This window comes from Carassius carassius, chromosome 10 (genome assembly GCF_963082965.1).
Source record: "Carassius carassius chromosome 10, fCarCar2.1, whole genome shotgun sequence".
NCBI lineage: Eukaryota > Metazoa > Chordata > Actinopteri > Cypriniformes > Cyprinidae > Carassius > Carassius carassius.
This window is the reverse complement of record NC_081764.1, coordinates 3,390,267-3,414,041: the sequence shown is the minus strand read 5'-3', so window position 1 is coordinate 3,414,041 and position 23,775 is coordinate 3,390,267. Positions and strand designations below refer to the sequence as shown.

The window sequence follows — 23,775 nt, the reverse complement described above, 5'->3', positions numbered from 1 at the left end:
ATAATTCAAATAAAAATGAGTTTGTTCATCAGTTGAGGCAATGTTGAATTGCTGAGAAAACACTTCTTAAAACTGAATAGATTTTTGTACATCCAGTGGTAAAATTCTGTGTGGTCTCTGAATTTACTGCGTAATTATCAGCACCTGTCCAGACAAAACTGGAAGACTCTCTGAATGTATATATAAGGGTTAGGCTATTTTAGAAAGGAAAATTAAATAATAATAATTAGGGAACTGAATTATAATATTCTGTAATATAATATGAATTAATATGTGAATAATATGTAACCAATAAACATGTAACTGTAGTCTGATTCAGAATATTTTAAAATGTAATTTAATCTAATAAAAGAACTTAATTTTTTGGTAACGCTTTATTTAAAGGTGTCCTTGTTGCACGTTACATGTACTTAATATTATAATAAAAAATTAATCATGCATTATTACATGCAAGTAACCCTAAACCAAACCCTAATCATATAGTAAGTACATAGTTAATTAATATTACTCTGTACTTAAATGTATAACAAGGACACCTTAAAATAAAGTGTAACCAATTTTTTAAATCTGATTACATAATCCAGATTACATGTAATCAGTTACTACCTAGCTCTGCGAATGGAGCAGAATATAAACTAATATTTAACACCTCCTTTTTATCTCATTATTTGATTAGACTGCAGAAAGACATTTTCACACACAAAACTAAATAAAATGCAGAATAACGAACTTATTCCCTCAAAAATTGCACAGAACTTTCTAAATTAAATATTTTGGGTAAAGGTGCATTTGTATATATTTCGAACACATTTTTTTACGTTTCATATAGTTAGTTTTTTTTTTTTTTTTACATTGTATTCTACATTGTTCTTCAACTATAGTTACTTTACAGTAAATTAGCACTTCATTCTCAACATAGCTGATGTTACTTAACAGTGCATAACAGTGACCTTCCTGTCTCTCTATAATTATGAGCGAGTCCATACCACACCCTTACATTAATAAACACTCTCTGCATTAGTTCACAGCAACTCTTCTTATCGTATCTTATATAAAGATAATGCTGGTTATAAAGGTTTGGTCCTTTGATTTAGTCTAAAAACAGAAGAGGTATTTTTATTCATTGCTAAAATTATTGTTTGCGCAGCATAACTGATTTGGTACACACCGCAACCAAGTGTGAGATACCAGATTACCAGCAGATGTTGGAGATCATTCCCTCATTTGAAGAGGAATACCTGCTCAGGTGATGCTGGAAACCAGGGGCATTTAGAAAATGTTCTGTGTAAACCATCCCAAATTTGTTCTAAGATCTTTTCTCAAAAGTGCGATTCAGAGAAAACGAACGTGAGCACAAAAACACGGGCTTAAGCCTCTCTTCCAGATGTGGCATATATAAATCACAAATGATCTTGAAATTGTGCGCAGCTGACTGGCGTCAGATGTCCACCTTGAAGATACCCCCTAATTAATATCATTACCATATTTTACCAACATACAATATATTACCATCATTATCAGTATATATATCTTGTATATATTTTCTGCTTAAGAATGATGAGCACAAAGAAAAAATAAACTTTACTGAGTCTGAAATTGAGGTCCTGTTGGAGGAGGTAGAGGTTCGTGCGGGACGCTTTTTAATGATACGTCTTTGGTTATATTTTTTCTATTAACTATTATCAAAATTACTAGAAACAACTGAAATAATAATAATAATAGTAATTAATAAACAATTAGGTTTCCAAAAGTAAGAATAAACTATGAATTCAAATAAAACTTTCAGTCATCTTATAAAAATTGAGCCATTATACTTTAAAAATCTCTTGCTATGACAACTAATAAAAAGTTTAGTATCACAAAATTCTTGCAAAACTTGAAAAACATTATTGAAAGAAAAATTGGCCATTTCATATATCACAATAAAATAAATTATTACATGATTATGGTCTGCGGTCTGAAAAAACCTGCATGTGACTTGGCATTTTTTTATATTTACCTAGATTACCAATGCTGCTCAAATGTGCTATTAATGTACTGACATCATATATAGTGTATTTTATACAAATATAACTGATGTAAAGGACAAAAACAAAGTTTAAGGCTGATGTCTCTATAAGCAGATATTATAAACAGTTAACAATGTTATTGAATAGAATATTAAAACCGTTATTGTACGACAGGCCTATTCTTATAGGCTGCACAAACAAAACTGTTGGAGATGCATTTATTCTTTTTTTTTCTATTTTACTATTACTGTTTTACTATTATTATTGCACATTATATTTTTAAATAGCTGCAGTACTAAGACTTTGCCACAAGGAAAAGTGCGTATGCCTGCTCAGACCCTGATGTACCCGGCGGTACTTAAAAGACAGTTTTTATAAATATGAACGAGTGGAAATCTAAATTCTCGCCTAGGGCACCAACAGAGCCTGGGCTGGCCCTGGTTGTAGTCCAAACGGGTCTTTCGTTGCAGTTTTTGAAAAGTGATTTCTGCTGAATAAAAAATCTCTCTTTAAATTGGACTTTGAGCTTTGGAACTTTGCAGATCTTTTTTTATGCTTAGACAGCAACATTACAGACTAACTAAAGTTGAAAAAGTGAAAAAGCATAATAGGATCCCTTTAATAAAAATAGTTGTTCATTGTTCATGTTGAGCAATGTTCATGTTGATCACAGTGCATTAACTAATGTTAACAAACACAACTTGATGTTAAAAATGCATTAGTAAATGTTAAAATTAACATTAACGCTATAGAATTATTTGGTTACACTGTATTTTACGGTGTCCTTGTTACAGTGTAATTATAAATTTAAGTACAAAGTAATATTAATTAATTGCATGTAATTACTATATGGTTAGGGTTAGGATTAGGGTTGGACTTAGGGTGTCTTGCATGTAATTATGCATTATTAATTGTTATTATAATAGTAAGTACATGTAACGTGTAACAAGGACACCTTAAAATAAAGTGTTACCAAGTATTTTTAATTCTTAGTTCATGTTAACTTATGTACTAATGAATGTTAAGCAATGAAACATTGTAACGTGTTACCAGTATTGAAAAAGTCTCAAGTAAATTTTGCTACCAAGAAAACAAGTTCTGTTGTTCCTTTTAAATGTGTCTCCTGTATCAATATGACCCCCGTGGTTTGTTATTCCCACCCCCCTCCCTTTGTTATGCAGCCCTGCCCATCCAGCCCTCGCTTCACTGTTAGCATGAATGAGAAGTGCCAGAGACACAAATGAGCTGCGTCTGCTTCAGTTAATTAACTTAATCACCTTTAGATGCATCTGTGTGCGTTCAGTCCTAATCACATTACAGCAGTGGGTTTCATACATTTTCTTGCGATTGCATTCTGGTTATAAGCCTTAAATTCTGTATATATATATATATATACTGTATATGTCTACATCTCATATCATTATCAGTATTGTCTTATTTTAAAGAGTGTATTCCATGTTTTAGTCTTTCGTCTGCTGCCTCTTAGAAATGAAGCATAATATTTGCACTGTATATGTGCTAATCAGTGTGATTCAAGTAATTTGATTGTAATTGAATGTAGGAGAACGTCTAACTTATGAGAGCTTATATGATCATATTACCCCAATTTTACAGTCTCTGCACTGTCTACCTATTAAGTTCCTAAGTTACAAATTATCATTACTTACCTATAAGGCCCTAAATGGTTTAGTTCTTGTGTACCTAACTAGTCTTCTACCACGTTACAGTCACGCTCCCTAAGGTCCCAAAAGCTGGACTTTTGGTAGTTCCTAGCAAAGTCCACTAAAGGAGATAGAGCTTTCTCACATTTGGCTGCCAAACTCTGGAAAAGCCTTCCTGATAATGTTCGGGGTTCAGACACACTCTCTCTATTTAAATCTAGATTAAAAACGCATCTCTTTCGCCAAGCATTCGAATTATGAATCTCTTAAATTGTGACTGCAGTTGCATCTGATCAAATGCGCATTATTATTCTTTAGCTTGGGTTAAACTAATTAATTTTACTTTATTGGAACAGCAGCTATGTTAATGATGTCTCTTTTTGTTTCTATGTTTTGCTATATTTACATCCCCTCAGAGGACCCCAGATGATCCCTTGAACCCTGAATCAACAAACAGAACTAACAAATATTGCTACAAGTGTGACTGCATCATATAATAATTGCTTTTAATAATGTTCATCGTCTGGCTGACTACGTCTTGTATTAATTTTTCTAAAAATCCTGTCATACGTGCTCAAACTGACAGTCACCACTGATAAGCTACTACTAAATATTGTAGAAACGTAATTTTCTGTAAAGTTGCTTTGTAATGATTTGTACTGTAAAAGCTCTATACAAATAAACTTTAATTGAATTCAATTGAATTAAACAAATTCAATGTTGGTTAGCACTGAAAATAATTGGGGGATTATGAAGTGTAAGACTTATTCTGATTCTTTAATAAATGTGTTGAAAATTGATTTCTTGTATTTCAGTTGCACTTGCAACCGATTTATAAAAGCAGATTTTGAGACTTTTGCTTTAAACTAGATATTTCTAATGTGACGACTATATGGTATATAACTTAAAAACATATAAAAAAAAAAATTTAATGGCACTTTCATATTGTTAAATCCTCACTGTCATCAATTGATTAATAACATGACACTTTAGCTTTTAGAAATACGCAGAAAAGTTTATTTTATATAAAAACATTTATTAATTATGTAGAACAATATTAGATGTTTTCAGAAATAAACTCCATTCCATTTAAATAAACACATCAGATGTATCCAATGATGTCATTGCATATGATAGGCTGTCGACTCCCAGTCTTCATGACAGTGCTGAACTGGTAAAAGTCTGGTCCCAAATGGTGCAAACTTGTGTGGGACTGGTGAAAGAACGGTTTGGGGGCTTGAAATCCCACCGGACAAGACATGCGTTTAGTGCAAGCCTTTCTCTCCTCGACTCCCTTTGACATGCCCGCTAATTTCCGCCGCATATTGACCAAAAAGTCCTTGGCTATTTTGCAGCTAGCGTTCGGCTTGAGTTCTGCAGAATCTGGGCATTCTGGAAGATCCATCCAGTTCTTAATAAGATCTGCAAAGCTGTTGTCCCCAAGAACCAATGGTTGCCTGTTACGCCCTCGGGTTAACAAAGATGTGGTCCAGTCCGTTGGGTCGCTGGCCTCAAACGGCATCCAGCGCTCCAGGCATGCATCTGATGTGGATTTGGGTCTAATTTGGTTCGTGCGGATGCACGCGGACGATGAAACGCGTACATTCCTCGTACGTCTCAACACCACACCTTCGTCCTGCCACGATGCTTCCGAGTATCCTGAATCAAAGTCAAGACTTTTCATGCTGCTCGGGGAGCCTTGAGGTAGACGGCCAACACTGGCCTCCTCATCCTCCTCTTCCTCCAGTGGATTGTCCAAGCAGCAGGCCGAATCGTAGGTGCTGGCGTCACTGATGTCAGAAGTCCGCAGGCGGCTGAGCTCCCTCTGTTGTACCCTTTTTTGACAGGCTCGAGTCACGTATGAGCACTTCGTTTGATCGTCGGGTTCTCTTATCTGCTTCAGATCCTGAAGAGACCTCATCATGCAGCGCATCTGGTCCCGGAAACATTCACCTGAACTGCGAACGCACAGCTGGAGAAAAAAAGAAAAAAAAAAAGGTTAGTACCTTGACTACACAAACTGGAGTCTACAGTGTGCAGGCTAATCATCTTTAAGGGTACTAGATTTTTCACCATTTTTCATTACTGTACCATTTTTTTAAATAATATTTTTAATCACTTTTTTTTGTGTATTTTTGTTGTGCGTTGACGATATTTTTGGAATTAATTTTATTTTCTGTTTTAATTTTAAAGTTTATCAGTATTTAATTTTTTTTTTTTTTTTAAGTTTTAATTTTAGTTAAAGTTTGAGTAAATTTGTCTTTTTTTTATGTCACAATTTTTTATGGTTTTAGTTATCAATAATAACCCAGCACTGTTGCATTGTACAATCGCAGTACTATTTCATAAGGTCAAGATTAGCTTGTTCCTCAAAAATATTCGAAATAAAACTGTAAATCCATTGTGAGACTGATGTGTCCAGAAACCATTATCACCTTTGAAAACAATCCATGGACCAGGCCAATCAAACAAGCCATAAAGTTGACTGGTTTTCCCCTCAGATGAAAGCATTCCGGAGTTTTCCACAGTTTAAACCCACAGCATTAATCAACAACATGATGAGAGTGAGAGAAACTCACACACAGTCTCGGGGGAGAAGAGTCAGAGCATGATGCATGCAGATACATCCGCACTGATTGTGGGAACCGGAAACAAGAGGAGTCCCTTCCTGCACTTCTTGTGAAAGAAAAGAGTCCACACTTCTCCCACCTCAAGTTCATGATTAGTGCACGGACTGTCGTGGTCCAAAAGGAAATTATGTCATTTTTTGGAACAATGCTCCACTGTGTTGGCTGTAGTTTACAGCAAATGAACTGGGATCAGACTAATTATGTACATCAGTCTATTTAGGAGGGTTCGATACAAACAAAACTCATATTCACAGAAATGCACTTATAATTGGGAAATGTGTCAGCAATGCATTAATATAATATATTTACCACTTGGGTGGTGTTGGCGCAGTGGATAAGACACATACCTTTGGTGTGAGAGACCTGGGTTCAAATCCACTGTGAGACACCAATGTGTCCCTGAGCAAGACACTTAACCCCTAGTTGCTCCAGAGGCGTGCGATCTCTGACATATAGCAATTGTAAGTCGCTTTGGATAAAAGCATCAGCTAAATTAATAAATGTAATATATATTGATCAGAACATAGGCTTTTGCTTTAAAATTATTTTTATAAATAAAATATTGAATAATAAAAAACATATATATTAAAATGATGCAGAAAGGATAATTACTTAAATATAAAATAAAAACAATACAAATAATAATAACATACAAAAAAACAGATGTACATTTCTGCTTTAAACCAGTGTTACTTTAGTATAATGGAGATACTATTAGTTTTGTTTACCGGTAATTGGTTTATATTTTTTGTATTTTCAGTTTTAATTTTTAAATTTAAAGTTTTAATATAAAAAAATATTTGATTGTCTATAAATTTTGTATTATTTTAGTAAATCATGTTAAACTGACTGAAGATGAGAAGTTGTTTTGGCAACTATCTGAAATAAGTTATTTTAATTTTATTTTAGTCAACATTTATTTTAAGTAAAATATTTTATTTACAGTGGTTTTAGGATTAGTTAGCTATAATAACACTCCAAAATGCGCCACACTTAATTCTATGGGGGGGGGGGGGGGGGCATGGGGGGGGTCAAGAATTCCTCATGACCAGTCTTGGCAATATCAAAATACTCAATCTTTCCAAGTTCCACACCTCTTAACAACCAGAAAGTCCCTGTTTTTCAGCGATAAAATCCTGCTTCTCTCGAGTGATTTGGTTTACTTTCACTTCCAGCTCTGCAGTAGCCATAAAGCATTTGGAATTTTTTGGGAATGCTTTTGAAAAGTGGAAAAAACACCCATGTATGTGTACAGACGGGTTGAGGCAGGGCTAAAGGACCAGTGACCACTCCATGATGTTATCACAGCTGTGAGAATTTAGCCATTTGGCTTTAAGCTGCAAATGTGTGTGTGTTAGAAAAACCAGTGGTTGCCAGAGGCCATGACAAATGCAGAGTTGGGTGGTGGTTAACCTCCATCACTGCTGAAAATATGCATTTCATTTCAAAAACCATATTACAGTTCAAGATTGGTTATAATCCCTGAGGAAGGCACATAATGTGCCAGTGCAGGTGTCACATTTATATTTGGAGTTAAAACTATAGGAATATTAATTGAAAAAATGAAATTAGGATGCCAGATATAGCTTTTAAGACTCTAAACTGACATTTTTGTGGAAGTGCACAAAACACACAGTCACTACAGTAGCCTACCACTGGCCATTCAAATTATTACTGTAAAATCATTTACCAGGGTAAAAGTTTTGCTGCAAAACGTCCTCTCAGAGACAGAAGTGAATTGACCATTTGGTTACTAGTCCATTAACTCAAAAAAACATGCTGATGACATTTTGTCAAGTTACTGTTAATAAAATATAAAAATCTCGACTAACTAGCATATCTAATTTTATATTCCGTATATACTTCAGTTTCAGCTTTTCATCTCTAGATGAACAAGAACAAAACAGGCAAAGTAAAACACCTAACGTTAACTTACCATGTTTATTTTTCGTTTGCTGAGTTAGTCCACCTTGTATTGTTTCCCTTGAGAAAAAAAATGATGTGGCATAAATATTTTATTTAAATAATGCACAGCTGTGTGAATATGCAACCTTAGGGCGTTTGAGAGACTTACCAACTGTTCACAAAAAATATCCAAGAGTTATAAAGCAGTCCAGAACAACACATCAACTCCTGCTCGTGCTGTCAGTCGGTGCGCGTGTGGACTGAGCGCTGAGCGCTTTTAATCGCGCAGTTTCCTGTCAGGATAATCTCAACCAATCAGCGACATCCGTCCGTCTGCCAGCAAATCATAGAGCGAGAAGTGAAACGTGAGCGAAGAACGAGCGCTTTGCAACTGAGAGACTAGATGATGAACTTTATAAACGGATATAAACTTAACAAGATCATTATTAAATAAAATGAAATAGAACTTAAATTAAAAATATAAAAAGTGTCCTAATATGTTATTTTATATAACACAAAAAAGGATGGTATCCGAATCAAATGAAATCATATTTTATTTTATTTACATGACGTACAAATTATCAAGGGATGTACTTCAGGGTACTATGAATATATTACGGGATACAACAATGGAATTTACTCAGTAACATGATAATACCATCACTGTATCATCTGTAATATTATCTAGGCTAATATTTGCCCGAGTGTAGTTTAAGGTGTTTTTATGTAACTAATAAGACTCTTATCAGCTAGTTTACACAGCAAGGATTGCCAGTCATTTAAGAGTTAATTTTTTATACAAATGTTCCTCTAGCGCCATCTTGTGGTAAAGAAATAACACTGCAGAAGTATGATGAATATGAACTACAGGAGCATGAAAAAAAAGAAGGAAACCCCTCACCTGGCAGTATGATAATCAAGTTCAGCAAAAACACATTTGCTGCATCAAGACACAAAATAAGACACAAGGAGTCTTACATAACACTTATTTCCAATGAAATCTTTCATGCTATTAAGATATTTAGACTGTGGTCTAAGTTTTATTTAGCTCTTAAAATGTGCTCAACACTTTTACACTTTTCCCTATGATCTACAGACAGTGAAAACAAGGCACAGACATCGCGCAAAAGAAGGGATGGTACAGCAACAGGAAGGAGAAACGTGAGGGCAGATATAAATGTGTTACACACTAGTCAATTTTGGACGCTGTCAAAGACAAGCTAGAAGAGATAGTGAAGACATGTGAGGGAATGTCACGAGCCGTGGTCTGAAACGAGCGAGCAATTTCATATGATCCGTCATGCAACAACACGCAGCTCGAGTCTGGGATGAAGAGTCGCCGTTACAAAAGGGATGTCTCGTTTTCTTTCTGTGCTCACATTAACTTTACAAAAGAAGCATTTTGCCAGTGAGTTTAATAAAATTAGCACATCCATAAAAGAAGTCCTCACCCACCTCATTGGAAAACTGTGGAAAACAAAACCGAAAGCTCAATAGAAACAAATATCAGAATATAATCCTGACTCTCCACATGTTTTCTGGCAGAAAAGAACCGCAAAATTAAATATTTACACATTGAGAACCAAACTAAAATCAGGTTCAGGAAAGAAAGGTGGTGTGCTGGAATTCACTGAAGTTTCTTCTCTCTTCCTTGTTCACAAGTCTTTTTCAGGTCGTCACAAAAAAACAAAAAAAAAACATTATGATTCTTATAGGTAGTTGAAGGCAGTCTAGCATGTCGTGTAGAACCAGGTCCATCAAACAGTTTACACCTTCCTGAGGAATAATCACAACAAATGAAGAAGTATGAATTATACACTAACAAACTAACTATATGTTAAATGATTTGTTTGTGAAGTGTGACTGCGCTAGCTTTAAATTGAATAGGGTTTGGTAATTATCCATTTGAAAATCTTAAGGTCATTAAGTTTTAATATTTTTATTAAACACGGATGCATTAAATTAAAAGTGTTTATGAGATTATATAACAAACGTTTGAACTTTGATCACAAACGTAACAAACGTTTGAATATTGATCAAAGAATCCTGAAATCCACAAAAATATGAAGCAGCATTTCAACCCTGATAAAAAGAAATGTTTCTTGAGCACAAAATCAGCATGTTAAAATGATTTCTGAAGAATCATGTGACACTGAAGACTGAAGAGTTATGATGCTGAAAATACAGCTTTGATCACAGGAATTAATTTAGTTTTACAATATATTAAAACAGAAAACAGTTCTTTTAAATTGAAATAATATTTCAATTTTCACTTTACTTTTGACCAAATAAATGCAGCCTTGTTGAGCAGAAGATATTTCTCTCAAAAACATTAAACTATTACCAAACCCAAACTTTTACGGTAGTGTAAGTGTTCCTCAAATGTTTGAAAAAGCCTTTATTTGATGCTGTTTTTGAGCAACTCTGCTCATGCATATGAAAGTGTTTCGTGTATGAATGGTCTGTGTGTATTGACCTCGTCATTCTCTTGGGCTCCTTCATTAAAAGAGGCCACAGTCCTTCAGGTTGTTCTTGATGATGACGTCAGTGACGGCGTCGAACACAAACTGCACGTTCTTAGTGTCAGTCGCACAGGTAAAGTGGGTGTAGATTTCCTTTGTGTCTTTTTTCTTGTTGAGGTCCTCAAACTTGGTCTGAATGTAACTGGCAGCCTCATCGTATTTATTGGCTCCTGTATAAAAACCACACAAAAAATCTTGTCATGCACTTTTAGTTACTTAACATTTTTTTTAATTCAGCATTATCATAATATTTTAGTCATATTACACATGCCAAAACAAAATCAAATGAATGTTCTGTGTTCTATTAAAGCATAATTTTTTTTTGTTGATAATATTGATCATCACAGAAAATCATTTGAACAGTGGTGAAGTCAAAGACCTGAATATTCAGGGTAGCAGATGGTGAGAGGGCTGCGCGTGATCTTCTCCTCAAACAGATCCTTCTTGTTGAGGAAGAGGATGATGGAGGTCTCGGTGAACCACTTGTTGTTACAGATGGAGTCGAACAGTTTCATGCTTTCATGCATGCGGTTCTGAAAAAGAGGAGAGTGACTTATTGAATGATAAAGATTGCACAGTAACTCAACACCAGAGGACGTTGTCAGCTCGCGTTTGCACTGCGGAGAGCATGCATTCTAGTGTACACTAGTTTAACAAAGATCTTTATGAGTATTAGATATGCATTAGTCAGAGTTGACAACACAAGAGATACAAACCTAAATCAAAATGGGGCATTTCTTTCAGAAAAGAACACGGTGTTTGATTATTTTTTATATCCTACGTGATATAACCACTTACGTAAAAGAGCCTTTTACTCTTTTTAAGAACAATGTACACTGAAATTGTTACTAATACTATCAGTATATCCATGAAAATATTAATTGCATAAAATGCAACATGAATGAAGAAGAGGATTTTTTTAAACAATACTTTGTTATTTCTGTGATTTTGGCCGAAAGCCCTAAAAAAAAAAAAAAAAAAGACATTTTAAATTGTTTTAATTAAAATAATGAATTACTTCACCAATCTTCAGATAATTTAATATTTAAATTTAAGTGTATTGCTCAACCTCAAAATAATGAAATACTTCCACAAACATATGATGTTATATCATTTTGATTTGTTTAAATGCATTGCATGACCTTAAAATAATGAAATATTTCCTCAATCTTAGGTTACATCATTTTAATTTGTTTAAATGTATTGCTCAACATTAAAATAATGAATTTCTTTCCCAATCTTAATATAATTTTCTGTGTCATCATTTTATGTTTTTTTTTATGTATTGCTCATCTTTAAAATAATGAAATAGTTCAGCCATCTAATGATCATTTTGTTTCATTTTAATATATTTAAATACATTGCTCAATCTAGTGAAAATTACATATCACATATCAGAAAATAAAAACAGTTTGGAATTGAAATGTACAATTCTTGGGCAAGGTTCATAATTCAGGTTTACAGTTTGGATAACCCACAATGTGGCTCTGATTACAGGATAAGTATTTTTATTTTTTTTTAAAGATCAGACCTAAAACTAAACCTTTCCAAGCCTATTCTTCTCCAGCTGTATCTGAAACTCACCATCTCCTCGTCTTCTGCCAGCACCAGGTCATAAGCGCTCAGAGCCACACAGAAGATGATGGCTGTTACACCCTCAAAGCAATGGATCCATTTCTTCCTCTCTGACCTCTGACCTCCCACATCAAACATCCTGAAGAGAGGAGGGAATAAGGAGGCCATAAAAAGGGAGAATATTTGATGTTGGCGCTACTGAAATGCAGCAGCAGCAGATGAAAGTGTCACTTTTCACATGACCATTAACATTTCATGAGCCAAATCTTTCTCACTTGAAGTGCAGATCTTTAAAAGTGAAATGTGTCTCCACGATCCCAGTGGTCTTCACTCGGGTCCTCAAGACGTCCTGCTGGGTGGGGATGTAGTCTGCCCGTGCTATCCTCTCCAGATCATTCAGATAACTACACACACACACACAATTAGGTCACACATCACAGCTCAGATGAAGAACTGTCATGGAAATGAATCATTAATACACACAGTCCATTTCAAAAAGCTTCATTCTCAGTGACCCGCTGAGTGCAGCATTAAATCAGCCTTCATGTACAGTATGTCTCACAGTCACACAGTATGTGGGCAGAGGAATGGCGTTTGCATTCACCGCATCCGTGCTCGCTTTTGAGTTCCCCCACCTGCTTTTAGCACCTGATAAGCTGTGTTTACAATCATCTGCTTGCAACGGAATACTACAGTATTGCTTACTACAGGAGTTCACAACATTTTAGTCAGCAAACCTCTCTAGATTCAAGATTATTTACTTGACAGACCATTAGAGACTTATTTACTAACCAATGCCATTACATTTCAATTATATATACACTGCAACCCACAATGCATATTATATATATATATATATCAGTACAGACCAAAAGTTTGTACACACCTTCTCATTCAAAGAGTTTTCTGTATTTTCATGACTATGAAAATTGTAGAGTCACACTGAAGGCATCAAGGGCTATTTGACCAAGAAGGAGAGTGATGGGGTTCTGCACCAGATGACCTGGCCTCCACAGTCACCGGACCTGAACCCAATCGAGATGGTTTAGGGGTGAGCTGGACCGCAGACAGAAGGCAAAAGGGCCAACAAGTGCTAAGCATCTCTCGGGGAACTCCTTCAAGACTGTTGGAAGACCATTTCAGGTGACTACCTCTTGAAGCTCATCAAGAGAATGCCAAGAGTGTGCAAAGCAGTAATCAAAGCAAAAGGTGGCTACTTTGAAGAACCTACAATATGACATATTTTCAGTTGTTTCACACTTTTTTGTTATGTATATAATTCCACATGTGTTAATTCATAGTTTTGATGCCTTCAGTGTGAATCTACAATTTTCATAGTCATGAAAATAAAGAAAACTCTTTGAATGAGAAGGTGTGTCCAAACTTTTGGTCTGTACTGTATATATATATATATATATATATATGCGCGCTTTTGAATACACTGTACTCTGGTTGCATACTGTACATCATGGCTACTGTAGCCGTTCATTTGCTTACAGTAAATCTGCCTGCTGTGTACAGTACAGTGATCAGAGTGAATTTTGATTTGAGTCCAATCTTCAGCAGTTTCAGCAACACAACAGCTGCACATGTGTGAATTAGACTTTGCCTGGAAGTCATAAACAGTCATATTAGCTCAGAGAACCGTCGCTGTATGACAGGATACAGGCCAGAGCGCTGAGAGCATTACTATGGCAACCCCGACTGACACTGACCTTTCATACATCATGATTCAGGCTGAAAAATTAGCTCATACTTGTGATCAACTGAAGATACAATTTAAGTTTCATAAACAGTCCTAATAACTTCACCAGTGTTTTCTGACTATTTAAACAGAGTTAAAAGGCAACCCTTTTCTACTTTATTGGATGAATATTATAAAGCCTGTCAAGAACATTATTAGGCACACACACAGAATATTTTATATATGTTATATGTTTTACATCTAGAAAAGATTTAAAGATGTTACATTAATCGGATGTACACTTCTATTACAGGGTGAAATAATTGTAATAAAATTAATTGATTGTCATTGCTGTTCAAAAAAAAAAAAAGAATTAAACGTGAAAAAAAAGCTGTAAAGTTTTCAGTCTACAAAATTCTACAACAAAAAAAAAACTATTCTTCAAATTGGCTATAACTTAATATTAAAATAATTTCAATATTTTGGAGTGAAATATGACCCATATGTGTTTTTATTAAATTCAATATATTCACATAAGCATATGGTGATAGAGAACGAGAGAACGAGAGAAAGGATTCATATATAAATCTTAATGTAACTGTATGCCATTTTTTCATTACACTGCAATCTCTTCAGTTCAAACTGATTTACAACAAACAGTGACAACATATACAAGAACAATAATTCTATTAAATTAAACAAATAAAATTATTATTTTGCATGCACCATAAACTTCTTATTAAAACCAGGCTTTTCTGATCACACAATGAGGAAATACTCAAGACTCGCATTATTCAGAAGAAAATTATAATTACAATCATAAATGACAAACATCTATTGCGAGATGAACTGAAATGACCCATTATCTTCCTTCAAGCGTTGAGGGTTTATTTCCCTCCAGCGCTGGTTTTAATGGGCTTCAGGATGAGGATCTTATGATGGACAGAGAGAAGGCCTGAGGATAGTGACACACTCCATCTGCTTTATCTACTGAGACGTTCTCTTTCAACAAACATACGCAGAAGTCTTGATGCTACTTCTGATCTTGGTTAAGGACTAACTTAAGTATAAAGTAGTTATTACTCTTAACTATCTCTGACTATAGCAGTTTTGAGCCCAAGAACGTAAATATGAGATTTGAACTACTAACCACAATTAGAATCTCAAACATACGTTTTATCATCATAAATAAAACAAATAGTGCTGTCAAAATTAGTGTGTTAATTCATGCGATTATTTTTTCAGTTTAATGTATTAAAAATATTTAACACAATTAAAGGGGGCAGAGTTTTTGAGAGGGTTGACCTCTGGCTGGACTGAAGTTTGCTTGCACTCTGTGCAATGAAAGTGTTATAATTAGTTATTTACAATGTTTTATTAAATCCATGTTAAATACAAAGGCAGTCGGGTTAAAAATATTTTATGACGTGGCACTTGCGTGAAAAGTTGTGCCTCGGTTTTAATGATTTAATAACTAATAATGTTATTATTTAATTTCATAAGTTAAATTAGTTCATTTTTATATTGATTGACAGCACATGAAACAGAAAAAATTATTAGTATAATAACTATATATATATATATATATATATATATATATATATATATATATATATATATTATATATATATATATATATCATTATATACATATTAAAGATTTCATTTATATACTTTATAATAAAATAAACGCTTAATTAAATTCCCATTCCTGATATATATATATAGATATATATATATATGTTAGTATTTTTTCAGGTAGACCTTTACATTTATCTTTATAAATGCATTTATATTTGAGCACAATTTCTACTTGTCTACAAAACTGCATGCAGCTAGGCAATAACCCTCAGATCAAAAGGTTATGAATCAAATGAACCAAAGGCACGAGACGTTTCTGCCAACAACAATAAATGGACTTGGCATTGAGTTCCCTGCTTGAACCTGCCTCCCATCATGCATCTGTGTTTATGTGTGCCTTTAAAGTCACTTTCTGTCTAGGGAGAAATTTGTAATTTAGTTTTCTGCTGCCACTCCTCGCACGATTCTGTTCCTCAAGTGCTTGTGTTATTCTGAAGTACATCTAATTAATGAAACATAATTAAACAGCAGGCCGTGTGAGGCGTGTGCAGCAGTGATCTGACAGAGGTCATGAGACAAGTGAGAGGATTTAACTGAAGGAAAATGAGTAACGCATCCCCGAGTGGATTACCGCGTTCATAAACCAACAATACTACTGTGCAAAAGTGTGGGCTAAGGTTTTTTTTTTAAATAAATGTATACTTTTATTCAACAAGTGTGCATTAAATAAAAAAAATGAATTGTTACAAAAAAAAGGACATTTAAAAAAAAAAAGCAGAACATTTTATATTTTATTCTGTTCTAGTGTGTGTGTGTGTGTAGACACTCACTAGGCAGCAGAGTCGTTGAGCTGATACTCTCTGGATCGGGTGAAACATCCCTGGACCCCGATGTCGGCCCACAGTCTGCGGATCACATTGGCCAGATCTTCAGTTAAGATCCCCTGCTCCTCCGCTGCTGCAGACAGAGCAAACAGCTGCCGCGCATCGTCCTGCACACACACACACACACACACACACAGTGTTGAGCGAGGGACAAAACATGCTAAAAAGAATTTGGCTGTAACTGGATGTAAACTTTGCTTTAGAGCAATTACAGAATACCTTGAGCAAGGATTTACTGTAAAATTACTGTGGCTCCAAACATATTACCCTGGTGTATTTGTAATGGCAATACTTCAAGTTAAAATAACCAAGAAACTGCTTATTGTGAATAATTAATCAATGCACACAATAACTCGATCTGCCTCTAAAGGATCTGAGATTGTATGCCAAACATTAAACCTGAAGATCAGAAAGGTGAAGTTGCCACAGTGTGCGGGATTATTTATGAATTATTTACAGATTTCCTGCATGACCTACATACTCATCCCAGACATTACAGGAGGTCTTACCATTCGGGCAGTCTCTCCGTAGTCGATCTTGAGGTTGCTCATGGCTTTAATGATGGCCATTATGGACTGGATGGTGTTGCTGTAGACCACGGCTCTGTACTGCTTACACTCGTCTTCTGAGTAGCCGTCTTCATGGATGATTCTGAACAGAGGGGAAAATGGCATAATTAAACAACTAAAATACTGACCTAAAAGAACTGTAGAGAATGGTATAATGCCACCTGGGAATGCTATGTAACTAAAGTCAACTAAACTACATTAAACTTAACTAAAGAATCTTATAATGATATCTGGAAATGAAAAATTTAATAACTTTTTTTTTTTTTTAATAAAAAACAGAAAATTATATTCTGTCAAGGAATGCGAAGTAATAATAATAATAATAATAATAATAAAAATATAATAATAAAATAAGAGCAGAGAATCTTATGACATCTGGGAAAATAAAATACAAAATATAATAAATAATATTTGATCATTTCGAACTGAAACAAGCCATTTTAAAAATCTCAATTAAAATAATTACAAAACTCTCTGAAATAATTTATTTTAATTGGTCTGATTGGTAAATGTGTCTAATGAGTCTAATAAGGCCTTTATTTGCCAATTAAAACCTATTATGTAGCCTATATTTATTTTGACAACTGATATTGGCCTTCATATAAACTATATCAGCCATAAAACTAATTATTAAAAAGAAAATTGTTTCCATGCCTGGTTCAAAACCGCTGTTGGTTGGTGTCCAGTGCTGATCTGTAATGTGCATTATTTAACACATTCCATGTTCACTAACCTCAGCAGATATTGTCATCTTCTCTTAGTATAAGCAAGTCAAGGCCTTATTGAAATTATATTTTACATGGGATCTTTAACAAAATCATTTAAATGCACATGACTTAAAAGAAACAACTGACAGCAAGAAAAAAAGTTTTTAGCAGCTCAGAGGAGAGGAAGCTCAAGATAATGGATCTTAAAAGTCTTGATCAAATGAAGCTGAATCTTCATATGCTTGGTAAATGGTGCATAGAAGAAAAGTGTGATTCACGACACCTTCAGGACTGTTACTCTGGGTTATAAAGAGTTTGAAACTCTTGTCTACTGCTGGTAACACTTACTGTCATTTTCGGTTTCAGCTTAAACCTGCATTAATGCTGTGAGTGTGAAACTGTGTGTGTCTGCACTGAGATCCCAGCGCCTCCAGTCAAAGGCTTTCACTATCTCTCTTTGTGCATTCGACCTCTACTTACACTAAAAGATATACATAGTACAATAAAAAGACTAACAATAAATGCACACCCCTTTCATCCAATACATTTAAAGCTTGCAAAAGATGTACGATGATGCTTCAACCCAAACAACTTTTATTTATCCACACAAAACGGTGACCTTTCTGCTCTGCATATAATTCCACACCATTTTATATAAAACAGGTACGCAGGAAGTAGTATTTAATAGTTCTGTTATATGCACTATTTGGCATGCTATTTCAGTATGTTTATGAAGTCTGCATCCACACATGCTTAATCTTACAAGACGTTCTGCAGAATAAGGGTTACCATCAAGACACGAGTGAGCAGAACAGAGCTGCACAAAGAGAGAAGTGCAACATTTTGGTATCATAAGGAGATGGATGGTGTCTATTAATCATGAACAGGATGAGGGCGTCTGAAGTAAACGAAGCAGCGCTGCATGACCAGGGTCTGTAAGGAGGTGTACTCGTGCGGAAATGTGACTCCATCACGGAAATGAAACTCATAACAGCAGCTAGTGCCGCTTTCTGTTAACTCCTGTCTCAGCGCTGCGTCTCACACACATGATGTCATTTGTTGTGTGCTGTGTGACAGATGAAGCCTAGATTTATTACGGAATATAAATAGTGTGCGCACACTTTTATCTCAGCAGCTGCAATGAGCTAATTTACTGTCAATGTGTGATTTATCAGTTTAAGCAGCAGTTTCAGAGGAAGAGTACAGAGTCTGCATGGGTCTTTCTGAAATCACAGGCTTGTTTGAATGTAAAATTGAAAGGAAGCTTAAATATGATGCTTAAAAATGATGTGGTGACTGCTTGTGATGTTTTCAGTGTCTCTTATCTCACTATATGTGGACTGGACCACATCTCCATGAGACACACACAAACTCATCCCGGCAAAATAGAGGTTTGGTTTGACTTTGTGACAGTAATATACTGTACATTAGAATGTACTTGTCAAAGTAATAATGAAAGAATAATAATAATAAAAAAAGAAAAACACTTGTGCAGCACTTTGGAAAAAAGAATAAAAAGGAATTTGTACATCATCATTTGATTACATTTAAAATAAATAAATAAATAAATATATTCATGACTGATTACGAATATTTTTGATAATAAATTTGTATAAAATAATAATAATAATAAATCAAATTTGAACAGCAAATTTTTTGTACCAAACTAATTATTTGATGACATTAAAACAATTTTTTTAATTCATAAGGCCCTATTGTTAAAAAAAAAAAAAAAAATTATAGCAATACATTTTTAAACTGTAAAAGTTTAATGAATTCAATTGATTGGACATGCTTTATTTTATAAAATCTAATTAAATCCTCCAAATTTTTAACTAGAAAATTTAAACAGAATTAAGGAAAAATAAGACTATTTTACAGGGCCCTAAAATGTAATTTTCTGAAACCTTTCTTAAAAGTTTCTACTTACTTCATTTGTTTCACAATGGTGCTCTTCCCTGATTCACCCGCACCTGAAGAAAGAAAAGAGAGTCAATGAAAATGCAGAGCAAGCAGTCAAATATAACAAAATACTGGGTTTACCTTTTTTAATAAAAAAATTTATTTTTAAAGGTAAAACCAACAACCGTCAACTAAACAGTCCATATCACTGTGCAGCTCCTAAAGTGCATTGCCAGTTTCACTGCATATCAACACTCACACAGATGGGCGTTCTCAAATACTCTGTGCATGAAATATTATATCTGAAGTGTGCTTATATTGAAAGACTCTGCACTTCCTCTGCTCCTGAAGATGATTTCAGTCTAATACTGCTCAATGAAGCTGTGCCAAAATATCTGCTGTCAAAACTCAGCTTCTTGTTGATGTAGCCCGGCCACGGCTCTTCACTTGATGTTATTTCCTGATGTTCTGAGAGGAGGCTTACAAGTTCACGCATGTATACGGAAAAGGTCTGGGAACAGTTTGGATTATTCCTGCATAAAGTAATGAGCTCTGTCTGTCAATGTGGTAAAAGCACAGCTCTGAGCCGTTCTGCATCTGAAAGTGCTTAGAGAACAAAAACCTCTTCCGGTCCAGCTCTAAGTGGAAGATGTGGAGAGGTCATTCAATTACAAACAACTATATCAAAAGGCTTTCAGCTAAGTGTTAAAGGAGATCGGGATCAAGATTTAATCAGATCATATTAGTTATAATTCGAGATCTCAAAAAACACCAGCAGCAGAATAATTTTACCTGTTCATGATTGCTACAAGACGTTGTTTAGATCTTTGGTATAAATCAAAATACCATGGTTTTAATATCTCTACCAGGGTGCAGCTGCAGCATTTTATGTGGAGAAAGCCAGAAAGCAAAAAGTACTCAATTTCATTTTCTTTTTACATGTTTAAATGTAGTAGAAGATGGAAATGGAGACGCAGCATCTGCGCAGGAGTGCCGTCAGCAGCCCCTACAGCAGCGTGTGAAATGTGCGTCTCCTCGGCCATCTGCTGAATCATTACAACACAGCTAGCTCTGTATGAGGCACACTCAACGGCCTAATTTACTGCACAGTATCACAAACCAATTACGGACTCATACTTTCTTTTTTTAACAACCATCTGAAGAATATTTATCTGAAAAAAATAAATAAAATTATATACATATATATATATAAATATGGCCTATAAAAAAAAATGATAGAAAATAATAATAAACCAACAACCAAATTCCGCTTTACTGGAGGTGTGCAATTTCTTAAAAAATAAAATAAAATAAAATAAAATAAAATAAAATAAAATAAAATAAAATAAAATAAAATAAAATAAAATAAAATAAAATAAAATAAAATAAAATAAAATAAAATAAAATAAAATAAAATAAAATTAAATTAAATTAAATTAAAATAACTGACAACAACAACTGACAACCAAATACAACTTAATTGGAAGTGTGTAAAATAAAACAATGAAAAAAAAAAAATAATAATAATATAAAATAAAATAAAACAAACAATATCACTTCATTGGAAGCATGTATCTTTTTTTGTAAATAAGGGTTAAAAAAAATTGTTTGACAACTGACAACCAAATACAATTTTCTTGGAAGTGTGTGATTTCTTAAAATAAGACAACACTATCTTATTGTTCTCGAGGAAGTGATTAATTACAATTAAAACATTTAAAAAGGAAGAAATAAATATGTACACACACCCCACACGAATAAACATATGTTGAGCTTGTATGAATGGTTGACTTTCGTGTCCTCATCGGGATTAATAATTTACTTTTATTGTTACCTTTGAGCTTCTACAGTATTGTGACTGTACTACATTATGGTCCATTGTACTTTGTACAAAGAAAAAAAAAAGCTCTTAGGAAAAGAACAACAGAAAAGCACACATAAACATTTGCTGACCCAAGAGACACACTTACACAGCGTCCCCTGAGCACTGCTTCTGTATCCAGAGCTCATGGGATACACCATTACACCAGCTCCATTGTACTACAATACTTACTAATGGAGAAATGAGAAAAAGAGCCAATAATTAATCCTTATGAGACTTGAAGAATAACAGCTGAACCCCGGCACGCCACAGAGAGTAAAACAGTGTTACTGGAGACAAAGGGAGAGTTTTAATACACACCGGACTCATAAACTCAACTAGTACTTCAGGAGCTTCTTCATTTAACGGATGCAAAGCAGATAAAGTTGATGATAAGATCAGGTGGCGACTTTAAATAACATCTAATTAAACAAGTACTGCAGATACAATATCATAAACAGATCATTTAAAACAGCTGCTGGATCATTAGTAGTGTTGGCAAGCACCAGTATTACTATTGCTCAAACTAAAATTAACTATACATCAGGCACATTCATGATAATAAGCCAGAAAGTATGATCTTTTTTTTATGGAAGAATGAGAGGGAAAAGAGAGAGAAGAAAAAAGATGTGTGATTATAAGGCCCTCTCGTCTAACAAAGTGTGCGTTTTGCCTGGAAGAGAGGACAGTTCGCCTCTGTTTGCTGTCATTTGGGCAAACATCAATGCATCTGAACAAGACCCAGACTGGCCTCATGGCAATTAGTAAGCGAAGCAGAACAGGGTGTCCCCATTCACAGAGAGAAAGGACACTCACAAGAGTCTGTTTAAAAAACGTGCACAGTTATAATCATCACCTTGTAAAATTACATGCACAAACAGTATGCATGCATATAACGTTGCATTATCTTGAAAGATGTGTGTTCATTTTAAAGGAATAGTAGAAATTTGCTGAAAACCACCCTCGGGTCATCCAAGATGTAGAGGAGTTTGTTTCTTAATCATAATAGATTTTAAGAATGTAGCATTAGATCACTTGCTCCCCAATGGATCCTCTGCAGTGAATGGGTGCCGTCAGAATGAGAGTCCAAACAGCTGATAAAAACATCACAATAATCCACAAGTAACTCACATCACACCACTCCAGTCCATATTGTCTTGTCTTTTAAGTGTCTTAAAAAGAGACCATTCAAATTCTACATGTTCATTTACTGCATTTGACCATATTTATCTATTTTAAAGTGACTGAAGTGACTAAGTGACTGAAGAGTGAAAGGCACCTGTAGGTTTAGGTTTTTTATCCCTAAACACTAAGCTTTAAATATAATAATGGTGATGCAAAACACCAGATATAACTAATTAACCTATATTCTGATGCTCTACAATCTAAAACCTATATAGCTGAATATTTAGGACTTCATAAGTATGAATCAAATATCAACACAAAATCCTCCGAGGACGTCTCTCTGTTCACTCCACCTCTCAAAGTGAATAAAGAGCAAACGTGTCCATCCATAAAAACTAACCTGGCTTTTCTCTCCAGCCCGGAAGAAACACTAACTTGTTTAGGATGCATCTATCCTCTAGAGTAATTGCCTTTCATGTTGGCTCCATAAGTAACATCAGCTTTCAGGCAGACTTCTGGTCAGAGGAACTAGAAGGGCTACAGCTCAGGTCAGGACTAATGGCCTTGTTTGTTCTCGCTGGCCCACGTTATTTGAGCTGTTTGAACTTTGCTTAAGTTGGACTGGAGCAAATACAATCAATAGAGACCTGGTTTTCAGCAGCAGATAAAAAAATAAATAAAAATAAAACTAATCATTTAAAATAATTATGTGAACTGCTTACTTCTTAAAAAAACATTATTATTAGATTTTTTTGAGAGAAGTCTATGTTCACCAAGGCTGCGTTTATTTGATAAAAAAAATAGTAATATTGTGAAATATTATTGCAATTTCAAATAACTGTTTTCTACTTGAATATATTTTCAAATGTAATTTATTCCTTTGATACAAAGCTGAATTTTCAGCATCATTACTCCAGTCTTCAGTGTCACATGATCCTTCACAAATCAGTCTAATATTCAGATTTTCAGTGCTGCTTCATATCTTTAATTTCTACATCTATTAATACATTTTTTTAATTTTGAAGTTGCATCTGTTAACTTTTGTTAATAAGCTATGATCTAAGTTAAATGATCAATATATAATTAATATCTAATATTAATTAGGGATGTAATGATTAACCGCGAGTCGGTTGAAAATAGATTAAGAAAAAAGTTACGATT

The 23,775-nt window shown here is 34.4% G+C and overlaps 2 protein-coding genes and 1 pseudogene across 3 annotated transcripts in view; 1 reads left to right on the top strand and 2 right to left on the bottom strand.

Moving 5' to 3' along the window:
* LOC132152266 (ubiquitin-like modifier-activating enzyme 1) overlaps positions 1-3,253 on the top strand; it is a 31,114-nt pseudogene extending 27,861 nt beyond the window's left edge.
* A 1,411-nt stretch (positions 3,254-4,664) lies between these two features.
* LOC132151224 (PAK4-inhibitor inka2-like) lies at positions 4,665-8,484 on the bottom strand. Of its 2 annotated transcripts, XM_059559335.1 has the most exons (3): positions 8,375-8,484; positions 8,237-8,283; positions 4,665-5,642 (listed from the first exon to the last, which is right to left on the bottom strand). In XM_059559335.1, the coding sequence occupies exons 2-3, from the start codon at positions 8,237-8,239 to the stop codon at positions 4,773-4,775; spliced, it is 873 nt and encodes a 290-aa protein (XP_059415318.1). In that variant the 5' UTR covers positions 8,240-8,283; positions 8,375-8,484; the 3' UTR covers positions 4,665-4,772. The 2 variants fall into 2 exon arrangements, with proteins under 2 accessions (XP_059415318.1, XP_059415319.1); XM_059559336.1 differs by lacking the exon at positions 8,375-8,484 and having other exon boundaries at positions 8,237-8,368.
* A 692-nt stretch (positions 8,485-9,176) lies between these two features.
* Positions 9,177-23,775, bottom strand: part of LOC132151541 (guanine nucleotide-binding protein G(i) subunit alpha-2) — a 41,980-nt gene continuing 27,381 nt past the window's right edge. The window contains exons 2-9 of the mRNA XM_059559724.1: positions 19,657-19,699; positions 16,960-17,101; positions 16,397-16,557; positions 12,578-12,706; positions 12,312-12,441; positions 11,107-11,260; positions 10,682-10,897; positions 9,177-9,981 (exon numbers count right to left, since the gene is read on the bottom strand). Of these exons, the coding sequence (XP_059415707.1) occupies positions 10,707-10,897; positions 11,107-11,260; positions 12,312-12,441; positions 12,578-12,706; positions 16,397-16,557; positions 16,960-17,101; positions 19,657-19,699 (950 nt within the window). The 3' untranslated portion in view covers positions 9,177-9,981; positions 10,682-10,706. The remainder of the gene's footprint in view (positions 9,982-10,681; positions 10,898-11,106; positions 11,261-12,311; positions 12,442-12,577; positions 12,707-16,396; positions 16,558-16,959; positions 17,102-19,656; positions 19,700-23,775) is intronic.